Source organism: Eptesicus fuscus, chromosome 5 (genome assembly GCF_027574615.1).
Source record: "Eptesicus fuscus isolate TK198812 chromosome 5, DD_ASM_mEF_20220401, whole genome shotgun sequence".
NCBI classification, from domain to species: domain Eukaryota; kingdom Metazoa; phylum Chordata; class Mammalia; order Chiroptera; family Vespertilionidae; genus Eptesicus; species Eptesicus fuscus.
Window position 1 is genome coordinate 7,858,471 of NC_072477.1, and position 19,888 is coordinate 7,878,358.

A 19,888-nucleotide genomic window follows, 5' to 3' on the forward strand; every position below is an offset into this window, starting at 1 on the left:
GCTAACATTTACTGAGCACTTACTGTGTGTCAGGCACTGTCCTCACCTCTCAGCCTATATTATCTTTCTTAACTCGCTCACAGCTAGTGTAGGGAGGTAAATTCACAGCACCATGGGGAGTCGATCCCATATTGCACGCCCCTTGCCCTTATTTTTGGAGAGTTTCTGCTCTTTGTTTTTCACAACCTAGGAAGCCAGAGAGATGACAAAGCCGTCCATGCTGCTCAGCTAGGAAGAGGCCGGCTGGACTGGATCCCCGGACTCCTGACTCCTCAGCGAGTGCTCATTCCAGGCTGTTAGGCTTCACTCAGTGGAGGAAAGCCTGAGTCAGAGCGGTCACATGGGTGAGCGGTCACATGGGGTGCAGGTGAGGAGTCTGCCCGGGAGAGGAGGAAAGGCTTGTGGAGGCATTGTCTGGGGACTGGTCTCAGGCTTAGCCCTGGTTGAGCCCACATCTAAGGCATTTGGGGTCCCCAGGAGGAGGACCCTGAGTGAGCTGCGGCTTCTAGGGACCCTCGTGTTGGATCGCTCTAAGCCCTGAGCCCCTGGCCCACTCTCCTCCCTGCAGCTCCAAACTGAGTCAACCTTGCAGTGTGGGAGGGCACTGGGCTGGCTTGCAGCAACGCTGGGCCCCCGGCTGGATTGACTCTGTCACTCTATGCTGTGTGGCCTCAAGTGACTTCCAAGCCATCTCTGGGCCTGTGATTCCTCACTCAATGAGAGGGCTGGACCATCAGGGGGATTAAAAAAAGATTTTTAAAAACCGTTTTTAGTAGTGAAGCTTTTAAACAACACACAGTCTTATCCAGAACCTCAGTGTACGCGTATGGAATCTTCCCTCAACTCCAGCTCCCATCAGCAAGGGGAAGTGTTATCTCTTTAATCTATGACCAATCAGGCTTCTCCCCGAGCTCTCTCTAAAGCCTGATTAGAAGAGAAAAACCGTGTACAGAGTCCAGCTGCTTTTCAAGCTGGGACTGAGTTAAAAGTGTAAGCAGGGCTTCCGGGGGCCGCCTCATAGCTGGAGGTGAACAAGTTCTGTCTGAAATGAATTGGCTTCGTCTCCCTGCACCTGTTTTACCTGGTGTCCAGGCGTCTGGGGGAGGGGTCGGGGGATGGCTGCTATGGCTTCAGAGGTTTGGAAAAGGGGGTCTTGTCCTCCAGTAAAGGACACCCCAGCACCTGGGGCTGGGCCCTGGGCCCATGGGCTGGCCTTCCTCAGAAGGTTGTCCCCATCTCACTCTCTACAATGTGGCCCCAACCCGCCTTTCTCATCCCCTCTCCCCGTCACTTCCCCGGGTGCCAGCACATGAGCCTAAGAGGATGGCTTCAAGCGCTCAGAACCTTCCCCATGCTTTCCCCGCTCTGAGCATTTGCTCTTCCTGAATGCCCATTTCACAGGCTCCACACGTCAGATCCCCACCACCCCCTTCAAATTCTGGCCCCTCCCCCCTGACGCCCGCCCAGATTGCCGAGCTGGTCAGGAATTCTTCCGCATTTCCACCACCTCATGTCTGTCCTTCTCTGATGCTGACCCCTTGCAACTGTGATTTGGAGGGGGCAGTAGAACATGGTAATTACAAGTGTGGGCAACGGCATGTAGTATATTCGTGTCATGATTCCCATGGCATTTCTCCTTGAGCAAGTCAGACCTCTCTGAGCCTCAGTTTCCTCATCTGTGAAGTGGGGGTATTCATACCCATCACAAAGGGCAGTTGGGAAGGCTACTTGAGATGACCATGAAAAGCACTTGACACCCAGTGGCCAATACAGTCACACGCAGGTTACACACAGAGAGGGGGAATGTATGTGATAGAAGGGGTGGGGAAACTTTTTCCCCGCCCAGGGCCATTTGGATATGTTTATAACATCATTCGCGGGCCACACAAAATTATCACCTTAAACATTAGCCTGCTCTCTGTGGTCTAACATTTCATTGACTCACCCCTAATGCCTTGGCAGGGCCAGACCACGTGGTTTCACGGGCCTTATACAGCCCTGATCTTTCCCCACCCCTGTGTACTTGGTGTCCGGTACGTGGGCCTGGTATGGTGGTTATTGGGGCCTGCCCCTTGGGCATCCTTGTGTGACTAACGCTAAAGGGCACAGGTAGGGATTGCTCCTGGCAGGAGGAGCCCCGAAGACTTCTGTGTCAGCGTCTGGAAGGAGGTCCCCTGCCTTCTTCCTGGATCATGAACCGAAGCTCTGTCGGAGGGACGCAGGCAACCATCCCCACCGGCAGGAGCTGTTCAGCGCAGGCCCATCCTCCCGGCGTCTTGACACGGTGCTCTTCTGCGCCCTTGGCTTCCCCTGCCCTACAGGCAGGTGCTCTGCAGGGGGACCAGGGCCCAGTGCACCCCTCCCCTGTGCACAAGTGAACCCTGTGCCCCTGGCCGCCCCACCTCTCCCCTCCCATCAGAGCCTGCCACCGAGAGCTGGAAAACTGGTTGAGATACAAATCCGTGTGTTGCTTCACTGCTGGGGAAGGTCAGAGGTCAGAAAGAATCAGAGCTATTGTTAGCCTGCGTGCGTACACACACACACACACACACACACACACACACACACACACGTTTCCCCACTCCCCCTCAGGGAGCTGAGCTGTGAACCAGCCCTGGAGTCGGTGGGCTGCCCTGCACGCCGCCCCCCCCCCCCCCCCCCCCCCCGCCTCAAGGTTGCAAAAGAGGCTTTTATTTTTGAGAAAACATCTTTCTGGGAAGAACAATGGAATTTGGGAGATTGGAGAACTGGGGAGGTGGGTTTGGCTGAATAGGAAGAACTTCCTGGAATTGGGGAAGGGGTGAAAGCAGGTGTCCCCGAACAAGGGGCATTCCTAGCACTCTCCTCACTCCCCTGGCACCAGAAGGACCACGAGAAAGAGGCCTGCACTGCCCCAGGGAGCTCAGCCCCCTGACCTTCGCCCCTCCCTTCCAGGCACGGGATGTTTGGGTGAGTGGTTGTTGTGAGCCGGGAGCATCCCGGAAAGGAGTCACTCCCAGGTGTCTTTCCGCAATGCCAGGTTTGTTAGGGGAGACTCGCCCATAAGCCAGTACAGTCGCATGCAGGTTACACGCAGAGAGGGGAGCTTAAGCGACAGGAGCGAGCAGAGCGAGACACTGGTGGTGTCTGCAGGTGGAGAGACAGGCTTGGTCTGAAGCCAGGTGCCTGCAGGGGCGACACGCGTCCAGGGGAGTGGAAGCCCGGCTGATCTCTGAGTGTGACCCGTGGCACAGCCCAGCGCGTGCGTCAGGTGGTCGGAGCTCTGAGTTCTTACAGCCCCGGGGGTGGAGTCCCACTCAGGTTGGTGCTCAGTGGTGTTAACGTAAAAAACCCACTGAAACCTGTAAAGAATGTTTGTGAGTTTATTGGAGCCCAACTGTCGACATATGCCGGGAAGCAGAACCTCAACGAATTGAGATAATGCTCCCGAGAATGGGGGGTTACATCTGTATTTATACATTGCATTCAAAGGAGGGACATAGGTGGGTTACATAAAATTCATTGGTGATAGATTAGGGAGGTGGGATAAAGCAAAGCTGGGAAAACCCCTGGGATTGGATAAAAAGTGAAATGATAGACACACACTTAGGTGGGTGCAGGAACAATTAACATGATAATGAAGGAATTGGTGGTATCTGTCCTGGTGCCCAGCACATTTGGTTGTGCCCCAGGGGGTCCAGAAAAAGGGAAGTTACAAGTTACCCAGACATTTCAAGGGTAAGCTATCATAGATGCAAAAAGACAGATAGGTTCCGTTAAGGGAAAGGTTGACCTTGTCAGTGAAGATACCAGCCTAGGATGTAACTGCCCACCATCACTGCGTTTAGTTAAAGTTTAATTTCAGACCATCCTTTGTGGTTGCTTTAGGTCTCTGAGTTTGCAAGCCCGCCATGCAGGCCTCCCCTGAGCTTGTCATGTGGCCCCTTTCGTCCACAGTGGAGTCCTTATCTGAGAGTCCAGACTTATGGTTTGGGGCCTTCTGGACCCCTCCTAAGGGCGTTCCCGTCGCACCCCATCACCTCAGTCTTGACCTAGCACTTAACACGACTGCCATGGCTGACCGGGACTCCACACTGGCTGCCCACGGTGCCCAAAGAGTCCGCTCTGCTCTTGCTGTGGACAGTGGTGTGGCGACAGGACCAGAGACGGCTCCTTCGACAGAGACTTACTGCACATCGCCGTGTGACGGGCACTGACTGCACATCTGTGCCCAAGGCTGACAAAAACCGCTGCCCCCACTCAGCTTCCGTCCAGTGAGGACGGGCCCTCCAGTACTCTCCCTGGGTCAGCTGCCCAGGACCACACCCCCCAACAGGGTGAGGGAGGATGGGGAGGGAGCCCCCAAAATGATGGAGATTTAATTTCCACCAGCCCAGGGAGATGGGACACAGTGAGAGGTAATGTTAGTGGGGAACCCCAAAAGGAATGCGGTGTTTCTCGTACCCTCAGAGAAGGTCCCGCAGAGCCAGCTACGTGCATGCCAGGCTGGTCCAGCTTTTCCAATGTGACACAAGAAAACCTGGAGGAGAAACCATCTCACAAGGCTCAGCTATCCCATGTCACTGCTCACTTTTCAGTGGAAACATGACCCACGGCCCCTCGAAGGCCCAGGATGGGCCCATTTCCCAGCCAGCTGCCCATTGGTGGGCTCCTCCAGGCCTGGGTTTAAAAGCTAAAATCTCTTCAGCTCAGAGAGCAAGTGCTTGTACCACGTGCAGGTTCCTGGGCTGGGCAGGGAACACTGTGGCTGCCTTGAAAGGAAAAAGCAGAGGACGTTTAGGCATGGGGACAGCGGGCAGCCCTGGGCTTGTAGGGAGCTGCCTGGTGCAGTCCCAGCCTCACCTCCCGAAGACTGGAAGGTGTCCTAGGTACACACCTGGGGCAGGTACATGACCTCTGTGATGCCCAGCCTCTCGTGGCCCCAATGACCCCACCTTCTGTGCTCACAGAAATAATCCCCTCCCCTTGAGTGTGGGCTGGATTAGTGACTTGTGTGTGATGAAGAGAGTACAACGAAAGCGATGCAATGTTATTTTTGAGATCAAGGTAACAAAGACCATGCTTGACCTCCCTTCTCTCTCACTCGCTACCTTGTGAGCTGATGTATGGAGATGTCCCATAGGGCAAGGAGCTGAGGGAGGCCTTCGGCCAGCAGCAGTGTGGGTGAGCTTGGAAGCTGATTCTTCTCCAGTTGAACCTTCAGATGAAACCACAGCCCTGGCTGACGGCTGGATTGAAGCCTTGTAGAGACAGCCTGAGCCAGAGGACCCAGCTAAGCCATGCCCAGATTGCTGACCCATAGGAATAATAAGGAGGTAATATATGTTCATTGTTTTATGCTGCTAAATTGTAGGGCACGCTCAGGACCCTGTGCAGCCCTCAGCTGGAGACATCGCTCCTCCCAGTTCACAGCCCCTGCAGTAGAATCCCTGGATTGGAGAGCTGGTTCCATCCTTAGAAGCCACACCCTCCTACTTACCTCAGAGCAAATTAGACTAGTGCCTTCCTGTGCACATGGGTCCCCCAGGGGTCTTGTTAAATGCAGCTTCTGCCTTTCTCACCAGCTCCCACGTGCTGCCCCCATGCAGGTCCCCGGACGACACTGAGTAGCGGGATCTGCAGCAGCACATTCTAACTCGTTCCTTCTGGGAACTGTTGCGCAGCTTTGAATATGAGCCATTGACTCCTGCCTGCACCCTCCTGCAGTCTGGGAGCCCTTGGGGGATGTCCAACTGCCAGCTTAGGCCCGCTGCCACGGAGGTGGGAAAGGCTCCTGCCACTGCCACTGTGCTCACCAGCTATGAGCCCGGCTTCTGGTGCACTGACCACCAGGGGGCAGCTCCTGCATTGAGCGAATGCCCCCTGGTGGTCAGTGCACATCATAGCGACTGGTTGTTCCACCATTCGGTTGATTTGCATATTAGCCTTTTATTATATAGGATTTTTTTTGTTTTACCAAACCGGGTTTATAGTCTACTTTTTTTATTTTTTAGAGTAAGTTTTTAATGATTTAGAATCATTTCAGCCTACAATGTCTCCAGCCCCATTGTACTCTACATTCCTTCATTTAAATAGTACCAATATGACAGAGCAGTAATTGTAAAGAAACTGAACTTGACCTATTTCAGTTAAACCATCCTATGTAGACAACTGGATTTTTTCATCTCTGTTTAAAATTTATTTTTAAAAATTTTTCAATCACAGTTGACATTCAATATTATTTTGCACAAGTGTACAGCATAAGTGGTTATATATTTACATAATTTACAAAGTGATTCCCCACCCCCACTCCATAAGTCTAGTACCCACCTGGCACCATACATAGTTATTACATTATTGACTATATTCTCTATGCTGTACTTTATATCTCCATGACTGTTTGTAACTACTAATTTGTACTTCTGTATAGTCTACTTTTATATTAAAAAAATCCTGCTTATTTCACTTTGCTTTACATCCTATTTTGTTTCACATAAAATAATTTTGGACTTGTAATTTAATGGCTGCCGAATTATAAAATCACAAAGTTTGGGCATTATTTTCTAAACTCTTCCTCTGAGATATTTAGGTTGTTTCCAAATTGGCTACTATAAACAACAATGTGGTGGACATCTTTGTACAGCCACTTCATTACATCTGTAACAAACATTTCTTGCTTTTATTTGCTCGGTTCCAGGCCCCACCTTCCTCTGATGACAGTAACTTGATTTCCCTTTGGGGAACCCCACTAGTCCCCTTCTTTCAGTCCATGAAGTTCATGTGGCACCCACCACCAGCTCCAGGGGACTAGCTTCTAGCCACCTCAATAAAACTCAAAAATTTGACCCAGGCCTGGACAATCAGAGTATAGAATCCCCCCTAATTATAGAGTTGGGTTAGAATGGACTCGGTAGCCTAGGCCTGGCCAATTAGGGATTTGTGTAAAGGGAGCCACATGACCCACGGTGATCCAATCAGAACGAACCCTGGGACTTGCCCCGGACCTACTGGGAAGAGACATTCTCTATTTTCCTCTGACTTCCAGGCCTAGGTGGTTGGCCAGCTTGTTAAAGCGGAGCGTGAGAATGAAGTCCACATGTAGAGAGCAGAGGCCAGAGACAACGGCGGACTGGATTCTGCGGACAATGAGCTCCTGATTAGGCTGTGCCCAAAGCTGGAATCCCAGCCTTTCCATGTCAAAGTTCAATGCATTCTCTTGGTGGCTTAAGCCCAGTTGAGTTCGGCTTGCTGCCATTTGGAACCAACTAGCTCTGGCTTTATTAACTTAAATTTCTTGACCTAGAATTACTGAGCCAGAGGACATAAACATTTTAAGCCTCTTGAGACCTATCAAATTGCTCTGCAGAGAGCATCGCAGTGTCTGTGAGCTTAAATCACAAGCAGTAGCGTACTAGCTTAAGCGTTTTAGGTGGGCAGAAATGATATGGATTTTATTTTTAGTGACCTGGAATATGTTTCATGTTTATAGGCCATTTTTACTTATTTTGTGATTTGTTAAATAGGAACAATTGGTGTCAATTTTCTTCTTCGTAAGAGTGTTTAAAATATCGAAAATTGTTCCTTTTTCACATTTCTCAACATTTCCTCCAGTTTATTGTCTTTGAATATTTTTGTGTATTCTGAGGTAGATGTATTTTTTAAAATATATTTTTATTGATTTCAGAAAGGAAGGGAGAGGGAGAGAGAGAGAAACATCAATGATGAGAATCATTGATCAGCTGCCTCCTGGGGCTCACACCTCACACTGGGGATCGAACCCGCAACCCAGGCATGTGCCCTGACTGGGAGTCAAACTGTAACCTCCTGGTTCAGAGGTTGAAGCTCAACCACTGAGCCAGGCTGGCCATGCAGTAGATGTATTTTTAATTCTTTTGTGTCAAATTATTTTCAGGCGTCACTCTGTTGTTTTCATGCTTCCAACATCCTTCCCAGCTGAAGATCAGGCCAACGTGGACCAGGTTTTCTCCTTTTTGACGTGTCAACACCCAGTATCTCTTGCCTGTGTTTGGAGATCCGTCTGCATCAGAACCCCCTGGGGCTTGTGAGATTGTAGCTTGATGGCCAGGCCACGGCCACACCAGGTGCCTGTTCTGATCATCCTGCTTCGCGAGGAGTGTGGCAAAGCACCTGCACTTGACCTACGAATGCACACCAGGTGCACAGCAGGCAGACGGCAGGGGACAGGACGACGCCCAGCTCTCCGCAGAGCCCTGGCAGGCAGAGCTACAGAGCCAGCCAGCCATGCCTGGGCCCATAGGGGGGGTACTATGTCCAGCACCTGGCAGGAGAGCAGGCAGGTTAGATGGAGTGGGGGCGGCCCTCCCAGAATGCCAGGTGCACACCATCATGCAGATGGGGACCTGGAGTCCTGGCAGGGGGAGATGTGCCCCAGGGGGGTCAGACCCCAGCTTAGGCATTTAGGATTGGCCATGACTCTAAGGCCCTGGGACCCGCAGCATCAGCGTCACCGGGCATCTGGTTAGAAACGCAAATTCTAAGGCCTCCCCAACCCAGACCTGCCGGGCCAGAAGCCCTTGGGGTGGGGCCGCGCCCTGTGGCAACAAGCCTCCCTGATGCGTGTGCAGGTCGGAGAATCACTGGCCTCACGGGTACCCACGTAACGGAGGTTAATGGGATACTTCAGGTCTCTGGAAAGTGGTTGTGGGGGGAGAGAGGGAACTGTGAGCATGAATGTGAGGGGTCTCTGCAATGGACTGAACGTTCACGCCTCCCCACCCCCATTCATCTGGTGAAATCCTAACCCCCGATGTAACCGTGGGGCCTTGGGAGGCGAGGAGGCCGTGAGGGCTCTGCTCTCATGAATGGGATTAGTGCCCTTACTGCAGAGGCCGCAGAGAGCTCCCTCCCCGCCGCGGTGGGAGGACAGCAAGGGGACAGTCCAGTGAACGGGGCAGTCCTCGGTGCCTTGATCTCGGACTCCCAGCCTCCGGAACTGGGAGAAACGGATGTCTGCTGTTTAAGCCGCGCAGGCCACCGTCTTTGGTGACAGCAGCCGGATGGGCGAGTCATCCTCATGTGTGACTTCTGGACCGAAGCCCAACCCCGTAGCCTGGCCTCGGGGGCCCCACACGGCTTCCCAGCCCACCTGCTCGGACTGCCCGCCAGGTTCTTCCACCCGGGAAGTCCCGCCCCTGTGTTTCCTTCACCTTCTTCAGCCCTCCCAACCCCCTCCTCCTGAAAGCTGCCTCAAGCCCTACCTGAGATGTCCTCTCAGCCCCAAAGACCCGTGAGATCAGAAACGCAAAAGGATGCTCCCTCCTCAGACCCCCTGTGTTTGAACTGCTCCTTAGACCTGACCGCACTCAGCCGCCTGTCAATCATGTTTAGCTCCTCTAATGACCTCGGTGGCCAAGTCCTCCCCCCACCCCCAGCCTCCCACCCCCTCTCCCAGCAGCACCTGGAATACAGCAGACCCCCGTGTTTGCTGAGGGAGTAGCAGCATCGTTTCTGAAATGCCCCTTGGAAAGTTCAGTTGCTGCTTTACCGCAGTTCACTGCTCAACAGCTGCTCTTCACCTTCAACTTCTACCTGCATCGGTTCTCACCGGCAGACCTCCAGCGCCGAATTCTTTCCACAGCTGCGTGCGGGTTGCTAGGATGATTTGACCCCAGCGACACAGTAAAACCAAATGAGCGCCCTCCGTGCAGACCAGCTTTTCCAACCTTGACCTAGAATGTTAATCTGGAGAGGGGCCTCCTGAGACACCCTCTCGCCCAATTTTACAGGTGGGAATACCAGGCGAGAGGGGCTTGGCCTGGCCAGGGCCTCCCGAAGAATAGCATTCCTTTCTGGTATCTCTGGGGGGCCGGGGGGGGGCAGAAGGCACCGACTTGGTATTCAGATTCTGGGGCCAGTGATGAAATGCCCCTCCCACCCCCACTGCAATTCAGTACCCTCGGTCTACTGTGCTCCCCAGTCTGCTGCATGCAAGGCGAGCTCCCCTGCACCCTACAGCTCTGGGTGGCTCTTTACAAGAGTTTCCGTGACTCAGACAGGCCGACAGCCGGGCAGAGCTCCGTGGTCTCAGGTGAACCCACCAATTACGCAAAGGCAGTCCTGGCTCCTGGCTGCTGGTCTCCAGCCTGGGACGTCCCACCTGGCTGCTGCCTCTGACTCAGGAACCCCCTCTCTTCCCCATGGTCCCAGGCAGACCTCATCATGATCCCTGCCAATCCCCCAGTGTAGGGAACAGCACCCCCATCCCGGCTGGCCCCAGGACCCCACCCGTCCGCTCACTGCCCTCAGGCGGGCTCCCCCGGACTCAAGGGCGCTGGTGGTGAGAAAAGGAGGCCAAGCAGGTCAGGAGATGGTCGTGATGCTGGCCGGCCTGGTGGCCGCCGGCGGGTCAGCGCAGGCAGGGGCACTCCGAGGTCTCGGTGTTGGGAAAGGGGGCCCTTGGGACGATAGCTTGCCTCGGTGGACATTTTCTGAAGGGTCTGGGGTGACTTCTGAATCGCTGGTCCTTGTGGCTACCACCTGTCCAGCACACTCTGGGTTCCATGAGCAGTAAGATAAATTTCACGGTCTCCATTTTGTCCAATATAAATTTCTAGGAGGAAAAATAAGTCTCTCATTCTTTATTCTTGACACCACTTCCCAGGGACCAAAGCACCATCAAAATCTGCCCACATCTCCCTTCGCTTTCACAGGAGCCCTAGAAAGGACGTGGTGTCGGTGACAATTGGTGGATGAGCAAACCTAGGTTCAGAGAGGTTAAGTGACCTGCCTGAAGCTGCACAGCCCAGTGGTGGCCGAGCTGGAGGACTCAGAGTCTAGATCTTGTGTGGCTTCTTGCATGTGGTTGCCTGCCTCTTACCACTGCTTCCTCCATAAAACACACCCTGGCTGCCCTCGCCTCCCTCCCTGAGAGGCATCCAGTTCTTGAGGACCAGGCAACCCTTTATCTGCCCCCACCCCCAGCTCTTCACCTAGCACAATGCTGAGCGCATGCAGGTGTCTCTAAAAGTAAGTGGGGGGATTAGTACAGGAGTCCATTGGGACCCCTCGACATTACTTTCTTATGGGAAGGTGACATGAATACACTGTAACTATTCAGACACATGTACCCTTCTTCAAAATTGCATCATTCATTTTGCAGCCCGAAAGGAGGTAAGCCCCGGGGGATGCCAGTTATGTGGCCTTCAACATGAATGGTGCCTCTGCGCTCTGCCACAGAGGGCCCTGCTTCTGCCCGTGACGTTCTTAAAACAAGCGCTTCTCGACCAGGATGCCAGCTCGCTCACCGTTGACGGCAGCTACTGGACAACATGGGAGAAGGGGCTTGCCTGTCTGTGCTCCCGAGAAGCTAAGGACCCTGTGTGAATGTCTCCACTGAACCGACCTCAGGTGAGGAAAGCTAGTCATGACCTGGGACGAAGCCAGTCCCGAAGATGGCAGACGGGGGAGGGGGGAAGGCCAGGTCCTTGTTGGTGCTCCTGGGCCTCTGTCACACCAGGCCTGAAACCCGCCACCAAACATCCGCTCGAGATGCAAGACATGCCTGTGAGAAGAGTCCAACAACCTCAACGAAGAACATGGTTGAATGACTCGCACCTGCGGATTTCAAAGCTTCCTACAAAGTTACAGGAGGCAGGACAGTGCGGTACTGGCATCAGGCCCGACAAATAGGTCACTGAGTCCAGAACTAGCACTTCTCCTGTATGGGCAATTGATTGCTGGCAAGGGCGAGGAGACAAGTCAATGGGGGAAGAATCATTTTTTCAACAAATTGCATCAGGACAACTAAATATCCTTATGCAAAAGAATGAGATTGGATCCCTATCTTATATCATATACAAACATTAATTAAAAATGGATAATAAATCTAAATAATAGAGCACAAACTACAAACTTCTTAGAAAAAACTTAGGTATAAATCTTTATAACTTTGGATTAGGTAGGCAATGTTTTTCTTTTTTTTTCTTTCTTTTTATTTTTTATTTTTTTAGATATGATGCCTAAAGCATCATAACCAAAGAAAAAATAGCTAAATTGGATTTATAAAAATTAACAACTTTTGTGCTTCAATGGATACCATCAACATGAAAAGACAATCCATAGAATGAGAGAAAATATTTTCAAATTATATACTGTAGAAGGGACTTGTATCCAGACTAGGTAAAGAATTCTTACAACTCAACAATGAAGACAAATGATCCAATTTAAAAATGGGCAAAGGATCTGAACAGATATTTCTCCAAAGAAGATACACAAATAGCCAATAAACACCTTATGAAAAGATGCTCAACATTCCTAGTCATCAAGAAAATGCAAATGCAAATCAAAACCACAATGAGACACCACTTCACATCCACTAGGATGGCTAAATTGCAAAAGACAGACAATACCAAGTGTTGACGAAGAAATGAGGATATTGGAAGCCTCATACATGGATCCTAGGGTTGTAAAATTATGCAGCCACTTTGCAAAAACAGTATGGCAGTTCCTCAAACTATTAAACAGAGTTATCACATGACTCAAATTCCACTCCTAAGTATATACCCAAAGTAATTAAAAAGACATGTCCACAAGAAAACATGTTCATGAATGTTCATAGCAACATTATTCATAATAGTAAAAAAAATAAAAATAAAAATAACTCAAATACCTATCAACTGATGAATGGCTCAACAAATTGAGGGTTAGCCAAACAATGGACTATTTTCAGTCACTTAAAGGAATGAAGTATTGATTCATGCTCCTGTACGGATGAAACTTGAAGACATTACGTGAAGTAAAAGAAGCCAGATGCAGCATGTATTGTGAGGGGTGATGAAAACGTTCAGGAATTAGATACTAATGATGGTTGGGCAATTCTATACTGAAAACACTGAAGTGTGCTCTTTAAAAGGGTAAATGTTATGATATCTGAATTACATCCCAACAATATTGTGATTAAAAAAAAATATGCTCTGTTGTCAGTGGGAGCCAATTTGATCACATGTTCTCTGTCGCTGAGCATCAGCATTATGAATGATGGGGGTTTGGTCCTACTGGGGGCAGTGAGAAGGGAAACGTCCATGGACTTGACCGAGAGTCTTAAGTGTAAATTGAGGACTCGTCACAGAGCTCCCTTAAGTCACCGGAATGCCCCTCCCAGCATTCGCACATGTAAACGTGTGACCTCATGTGTGTGCACTTTGGTGTGTGTGTTTGCGGGTGTCAGTGTACATTTCATGTGTATTGTTAGGTGTGCAGAGAGCACCTGTGACTGTCTGTATGCGTGTGTACACGGTGTGTGTGTGTGTGTGTGTGAGTGTGTGTGTAAGCGTGTGATGTGCCAGGGTGGGCTGCACATAAAGGCCGGGCAGGGCAGGGGTTATTGACACCCACCTCCGACCTTGCACCCCACAGGTGCTCGTCACAAGTTTGTTGAGAGACTAATGGAGACCCTGAGACCTCATGGGCACCAGGAGCCCATGCAGCCGTGTAGAGAGGGGCTAATGGGGGGGTGGTGGGGGCTAACCACGAATGCACCCTGAATGGGCTGAGGTTGGGGCCAGCCTGGGAAGCAGGGAATGTCACCTGAATCAGGTCGAGCTTGGAGAAGAGGCCCATGCTCTTGGGCACGGCAGGGGCCGAGGAGCAGCACTGCTGGGCCATGTTGTCGATGGCCATTTGCATATAGTTGAGCAGCTGGCTCTGCAAGAGGAGCGGGAAGAGGAGGCGGAGGCAGCGGCTCAGCCCTCTCCCAGAATCCCCTGGCCCCCTAGCCCCCTGGCCCCCTGGCCCCAGCTCCTCAGGTCAGGAGCCAGGAGCCACCTTCTCAGCCTGGTCTGTGCCCCACTCCCAAAGGGCTTTATTCAGTCCCTCCCGCCCGCAGGGTCTGAGGGTCCTCCTGGCTGGAGATGTCTGTGGTCCCCACCTGGGGCAGGGGCTGGGCAGGGGCCTGGAGGCACCCAGCGCTCCTCACTCCGGGCAGCGCCTGCGTCCTGGACTTCAGGCCTCCAGGGTGGTGATCAGCTGCGGCCGCCTTGCTTCCCACCTTAAAAAGACCCGGAGGGGCTCTCTTACCCGCAGCCAGCCTTCTCCCTCTCCAAGCTCCTGGGTTGGAGGTCAGCAGCCTACAGACCGCAACTTCCATGTCTTCCCAATTAGGGTCCTACGGGGCCTGGGAAGGTCCTACATTCGATGACCACACCTGCCCAGGTGGAGTGTGCCCAGAGCAGCCCTGTGCCCCAGGCCTCAATCCCTGCGCCCTCCCAGCAGCCCCTGAGGCCGGAAGGCCACAGTTCCGAGCATTTTTCATGGGCGAGGACTGGGGGCGGGGGTCAGGAGGGTAACTAGTTCACATTCCGAAGGCCAATAAGAAGCAGCTCGAGAGCCTAAGCTCAGAAATCCTGGCCCTGGTCACGAACTTCGACCATGACCTGCTCTCCTGAGCATCACTTTTCTCATCTGTGAAATGGGTATGGGTAAAACTGAGCAATAGTTCGGAGTGCCTATTCTGGGTTAGGTCTTGTGCTAAGCCCTCCCTGGTAACGATCCAAGACAGTGCACAGCAACCACTCATTTAAACGTCATTATTATCCATCATAAGCATGATAGAAGGACTGATCAAGCAGCCAGCATATGCAGGGCCCTGGGCCTGGGCCGGGGATCCCAGCTCTGGTTCTTGGCAGAGCCGGGTCCCAATTATCTGTGGCTGCAGTTTTCCCGCCGGTAAAGTAACACCTGCCCCACCTTGGAGAAGCCCTTCGAAAGCTAGCAGTGACCATGGAGTGCAAGCGGGTAAGTGGTGTGTGTGTGTGTGTGTGTGTGTGTGTGTGTGTGTGTGTGTGTGTGTTGAGGGTGAGGAGACAGCAGCCTCCACCCCCGCCCCCGCCCCTGGGCCAGCAGACTGGACTCACATGATAGCTGCCCGTGTCTTTCTGGAAGGCGACATCATGTCCCGACTGCCGCTGCTGCTCCTGCCTGCGGTGACACCTCTTCTGCAGCTGGCACAGCCGGATCTTGAGGGTCTGTGGTGAGAAGGGCTGGGTCACTTCGGGGCAGCGAGAAGCTCACTGCCCAGGGCGGTCTGAGTGAGGATGGGGTGGGAGGCGGGGCCATTGGAAGCACCAGGAGATTCAGCACAGGGCATGTCCAGGCCGCCTGGGGATAGGATCCCAGCTCAGCCCCCAGAACCCCGTTTTCCTCGTCAGACCCAGAGCCATCGGTCTGTGCCCTCCTGGCCTCAAGGGGCTGCTGGGAGGGCAGTGGGGAGCAAGGCTGCGAGCGGCCACCGCGCTGTGCTGAGCACAGTCCCAGCTCCAGGCCCCATGGAGTTTGGGAGACACGGGCATCCGCAGGGTCCTCACTTCTCTGAGCCTTAGTTTCCTCACCTCGAAAATGGGAAGGACAGCATGGCCGCAACTAAGGTGTTAATCCTCAAGAGGGCATTAAAAATACCCTCAGCAATGAGGATCAATCATATGTTAATGCAATGCTTTTCAAAAAAAATCAAAGTTAATGCAAAAAAGTTCACGATGAACAAAATACTACAATTTTTAAAGAAGATAGGAGCCAACCCTGCAGGTACACACTCCTCTCACTCACTCGCCCTCGCTCAGCGCTTGGAAGAGAAGCACCTGCTGGAGGTGCTGGGGTGAGATTTGAAGGCGATAAAGCGTGTAAAATGCCTATTGCGCTGCCCGCCACCCATTGAAGGGCCCTGGTTCTCCAAAGGAAAGAGGTACAAAATGGTGTAGGTCTTCAGTGCTGCCACCAGGGGGAAGACTCGCTGCAAACATCACCAATGGTCCTTTGCAAGAAGTCCATCAACCTGGCAGCCTCCCTCTCCCGCTGGTGTCCCCTTCCCCTCTCTGTCCCCAGGCCCCCGCTGCAGCACGCACAGGACTCGTGCCATGCCTTTGAGCGGGCAGTTCCTTCTGCCTGGAATGCCCATCCTTCCTGGTGAAAGTCCTCTTTATTGCAAGATTAACCAAGAAGGACACACAGAGAGAGGACTTCTTGGGGCCACTCCCTTTGAGACGGTTTGAGTTCGGTGTCTTTCAACAACCTAGTGGCCAAGTTGCATGGCCCCCATTTGACAGATGAAGAAACTGAGGCTCAGCGTGGGTACAGATTTGCCCAGGGTCATGCATCTAGAAAAGCTGAGCTGGAATGTGAACCCCACCAGGCTGTCTGAATCCAGAACTCGTGGCTTTTCTACCACAAAGGAGACCTTGTGAGCATAAGCCGAGCCTCAGGAGATATACCCCAAGCCAGCCAGCCAGCAGAAGGGCAGAGAAAGGGATACAGAGCAGGTCTCTGGAGTGACAGCCCCACCCAGGGCCTCTCAGCAGCCCACCCCTGCTTCAGGGGTGGGGAGGGAAGGGGGCCCTGGGACCCCCACTCTCTGGGCCAGTGGCAACGGGCCGGGCTGCAGGCAGCTGTTACCGGAATTAGAGCTCGATGGCTCTCCTCGAGGGACTCCAGGCTCTGGTGGACGGCCTGGCTCATCTTGGAGAAGGCCTCCAGATGCTTCTGGATGTCCTGGCTGACGGCGAAGAGCTTCCCATAATGCTCCACCAGGGCCTCCACCAGGGCCTCCTCCTGGGCCTCCTCCGTCTCCTGCCCTTCACTGTAACCTGTGGAGACAGTGCTGTGGTGGGATGGTGGGCAGGAGAGCTGGCCCTCACCCGCCCCTTCCGTGGGTGACGCTAATAAGGTAGATGGGGCTTCTGCTGCTGCCCCAGAACTCCAGCGGGGCTCAATCCCCAGTAGGGGGCGTGCAGGAGGCAGCCAATCAATGACTCTCATCACTGATGTTTCTCTCTCTCTCCCTCTCCCTCTCCCTTCCTCTCTGAAAATAAAAAAATAAAAAATAAAAATAAATACGTGTTTGTCTCCCCTTCCCTTTCCTAACAAGTTTTCAGCACTGTTACAGTGGATTTTGGTATAAATCAGGATAAAACAAAACAAAATACAAAAACCCATTCAGTTGTCAGTGTCATTTTAGTTGATAACAGCTAAACACAAACCAAAGACAAACAAAATACTTGTCTAGTAGCTCACATTTACTGGGTGCTAGCTAAATGCCGGGCCCCGTGGTACTTGCTTATAAAAGAGGTGTTCATCTAATCCACAAAACTGTTGCTGTTCCCATTGTACAGATTCAGAAACCAAGACCTTGAGAAGCTACCACAGGCCACATGGTTGGTGCTGGCAGGCCTGGGGCCCTGGCTCAGCACCTGTGTCCTCCTCAAAGACGGGCATCGGCCTGCATGGATCACCCTCTCGAGATGAGCTCGAGGCTCAGTGAGTGGAGACTAGGAAGTGGCCACACACAGGAAGCCACAGACATACCCTTGGGGATTTTCTCAAGGACCTTAACCAGATAGTCTTCAAAAAGCTTGTACTTCTCCACCTCCCTCTTCAGCTTCCTCTGCCTGTGGAGACATTGCAGAGACCATGTGAGCCAGACCTGAGGCTGTGGTTGAGAGGCTCCCAGCTCCTGACGCCTTGCAGGGCCACCCTCTGGGGTCCCCTGCTCAGAGCGGTGCTGGCCGGCCACTCCTCCCCCCATCAGTGGGCCACTGACTTCAGTCTCTCCACCCCATTTTACTGCTGAGCAAACCGAGCCACAACGAGGTCAGAGAGATGCCTGTGGCCAGGCGGTGAGGTAGGGCCCCGGGGAGAGTGAAGCCGGGATATTGGGGCTTGGGGGTCTACGGTGCCTCTCCGGGAGGCTGAGCAGGTGCTGGGTGGCTTAAGCCCCTATTCGTGGTGATCTGGCAGGTGTTTTGCCTCTCTGTGGCCATCTGCGATGGGGGTCGTGAGAGACCCTCCCCCACAGGCTGGCTGGGACTCGCCTGGGGACCTAGCACATCATAAGCACACAGTCTGAGGTCAGGAACCCCAGCATCCCCTAGAGGGGAGAGGGCCACATGCAGCCGTCCAGCTGTGTCTGACTCTCAGGGGACCCCTAAGCAAGATGAGTCTCCACCCTGGGCGCCTAGTCAAGGTCAGCAGTCAAGGGCAGAGGACAGAGTAGGCCTGCCCCAGCCAGCTGGCTGAGCCGGCAGGGGGTATCTCTGAGTGACAGTAGAGTGACCCATGGCAAGCCACTCTGCCTCTCAGGCCCCATTTTCTCATCCACACAGTCCTGAAAAAATGCAGGAAAAAATTGTCTTTTCCTGCAAATAGCACGCGGGGCCCTATGAGCCACATTGCTAAACCTTCTGGGGCCGGGAAGCCCTTATAGAACCTGATGAAAGGGTTAGACCAGTGGTCGGCAAACTCATTAGTCAACAGAGCCAAATATCAACAGTACAACGATTGACATTTCTTTTGAGAGCCAAATTTTTTAAACTTAAACTTCTTCTAACGCCACTTCTTCAAAATAGACTCGCCCAGGCCGTGGGATTTTGTGGAAGAGCCACACTCAAGGGGCCAACGAGCCGCATGTGGCTCGCGAGCCGCAGTTTGCCGACCACGGGGTTAGACCTTTCTTCCTTAAAAATTGCTCAGACACATCCATTTGCATCTAATCCGGACCTTTGTGGGTGGCCTGAAATTGAAGGGCCCCCCGGGAGGCGAGGACCCAGGGTCTCCACTCAGAGCCAGGCAGCAACCTCGCAGGCTGATTTCAGAGGGGCGGGGCCAACAGGTGCACTGGATGGCACCCACAGCCCTGCCTCCGTGATGGGGCACCCTGCCTGCAGAGGGCTTTGAGACTTGCCCAGGGTCTCAGGTCAAAGGACGGGAGCCAACCCCTCCACCCCCCTCGCCTCGGCTGCCCCTCCCCATCGACTTCCAGGCCTCACTCTCCTCCTCCACTTCCTGGCCTGGCATTTTAGCTCCGTCCCAGCCACTCAGCCCACGGCAGGGGGCACTGGGCACGAGGCTGGGGGCCGGCGGGGCCTGGGAAAACGCGTACTTGGCCTGGAGCTGGCAGAGTTCCTGTAACAGCACCTGCAGGCACCTGTCCTTGTCGCCAGCACTGCTCCGGCCGCAGGCCTGGCCTGTGTGCATGGCCGCTGGCATTGCCCTCACCACGCCAGGCCGCTCTGGAGGACGAGGGCCATGGGGCCAGGCAGGAAGTGACGGCCACACTCAGGGCAGCAGCTTCGGTCTTCCGGTGCTCCCGACAGTCCTTGGCGGCCGGGATACACTCCCAACTGCACAGAAAGGGAAACAGGCTCGGAGGGGTCGGGTGACCAGCTCAAGGACACACAGTAGGACTGGATTTGGACTCGGGGTTCATGAAATCCAAAACCTGGGGTCTTTGAGCTGCACCCCAGCTCTGGAAGGGCCAAACATGCCATTCTGTAGCAGCCTATGGCCCTGCCACCCGGGACCTGGGACGGCCCCATCACCGCCAAGTCCCGAGGGCACCAGCATGCCCGGACTCCCAGCAGGCGCTGGTTTCCACAGCACCCAGGACAGTCAGGGTCAGGGTCAGAGCGGGGCTGGCTCAGCCGCTGCCCACAGAGGGAGAGGCGCACCCATCCCTCCGCCCATCCCTCCGCCCAGGCGTGCTCTTAGCCCACATCACAAACTCTGAGCATATGCAGAGCTGACCGAGTTCGAGTGGAGACCGAGACAGACGCTTTGAATAAGCTCATGGTTGGCTGGGAAGGTGGTCTAGTTGCCAGGGAGCTTCGACCCCGCCTTGCAAAGAGTTCCTGGGCCGCTCGCCTAAGTCTGGCCCCCAGTTATGACCAAAAGGAGAAGAAAGTCTCCCTAGGGCGCCATGCATTGGGGTCTCCTGGCCCAGCCCCGCGCAGGGGAGGGGCCGGGAGAGGAGGTGAGGGCTGCCTGCTCAGCGTCTCCAGCCCCCAGATCAGACCTGCCTACCTGAGCACCCGGAGGAGGAAGCGGCCTCGCTCACTCACCGCTCCAGGAGCACAAGCCACAGCCGGGCCGTGAGGTCACAATGCCG

General features: G+C 53.6%; 1 protein-coding gene across 2 annotated transcripts; it reads right to left on the reverse strand.

The window, feature by feature from the left end:
- Positions 1-10,320: 10,320 nt before the first annotated feature.
- On the reverse strand, positions 10,321-19,888 carry CCDC197 (coiled-coil domain containing 197). Of its 2 annotated transcripts, none has more exons than XM_028136876.2 (8): positions 19,804-19,888; positions 18,884-19,124; positions 17,311-17,393; positions 16,402-16,592; positions 14,871-14,981; positions 13,886-14,005; positions 13,546-13,662; positions 10,321-10,570 (listed from the first exon to the last, which is right to left on the reverse strand). In XM_028136876.2, exons 2-8 carry the CDS (start codon positions 18,988-18,990, stop codon positions 10,367-10,369), a joined length of 933 nt encoding a protein of 310 aa, XP_027992677.2. In that variant the 5' UTR covers positions 18,991-19,124; positions 19,804-19,888; the 3' UTR covers positions 10,321-10,366. The 2 variants fall into 2 exon arrangements, with proteins under 2 accessions (XP_027992677.2, XP_027992678.2); XM_028136877.2 differs by lacking the exon at positions 19,804-19,888 and adding an exon at positions 19,528-19,636.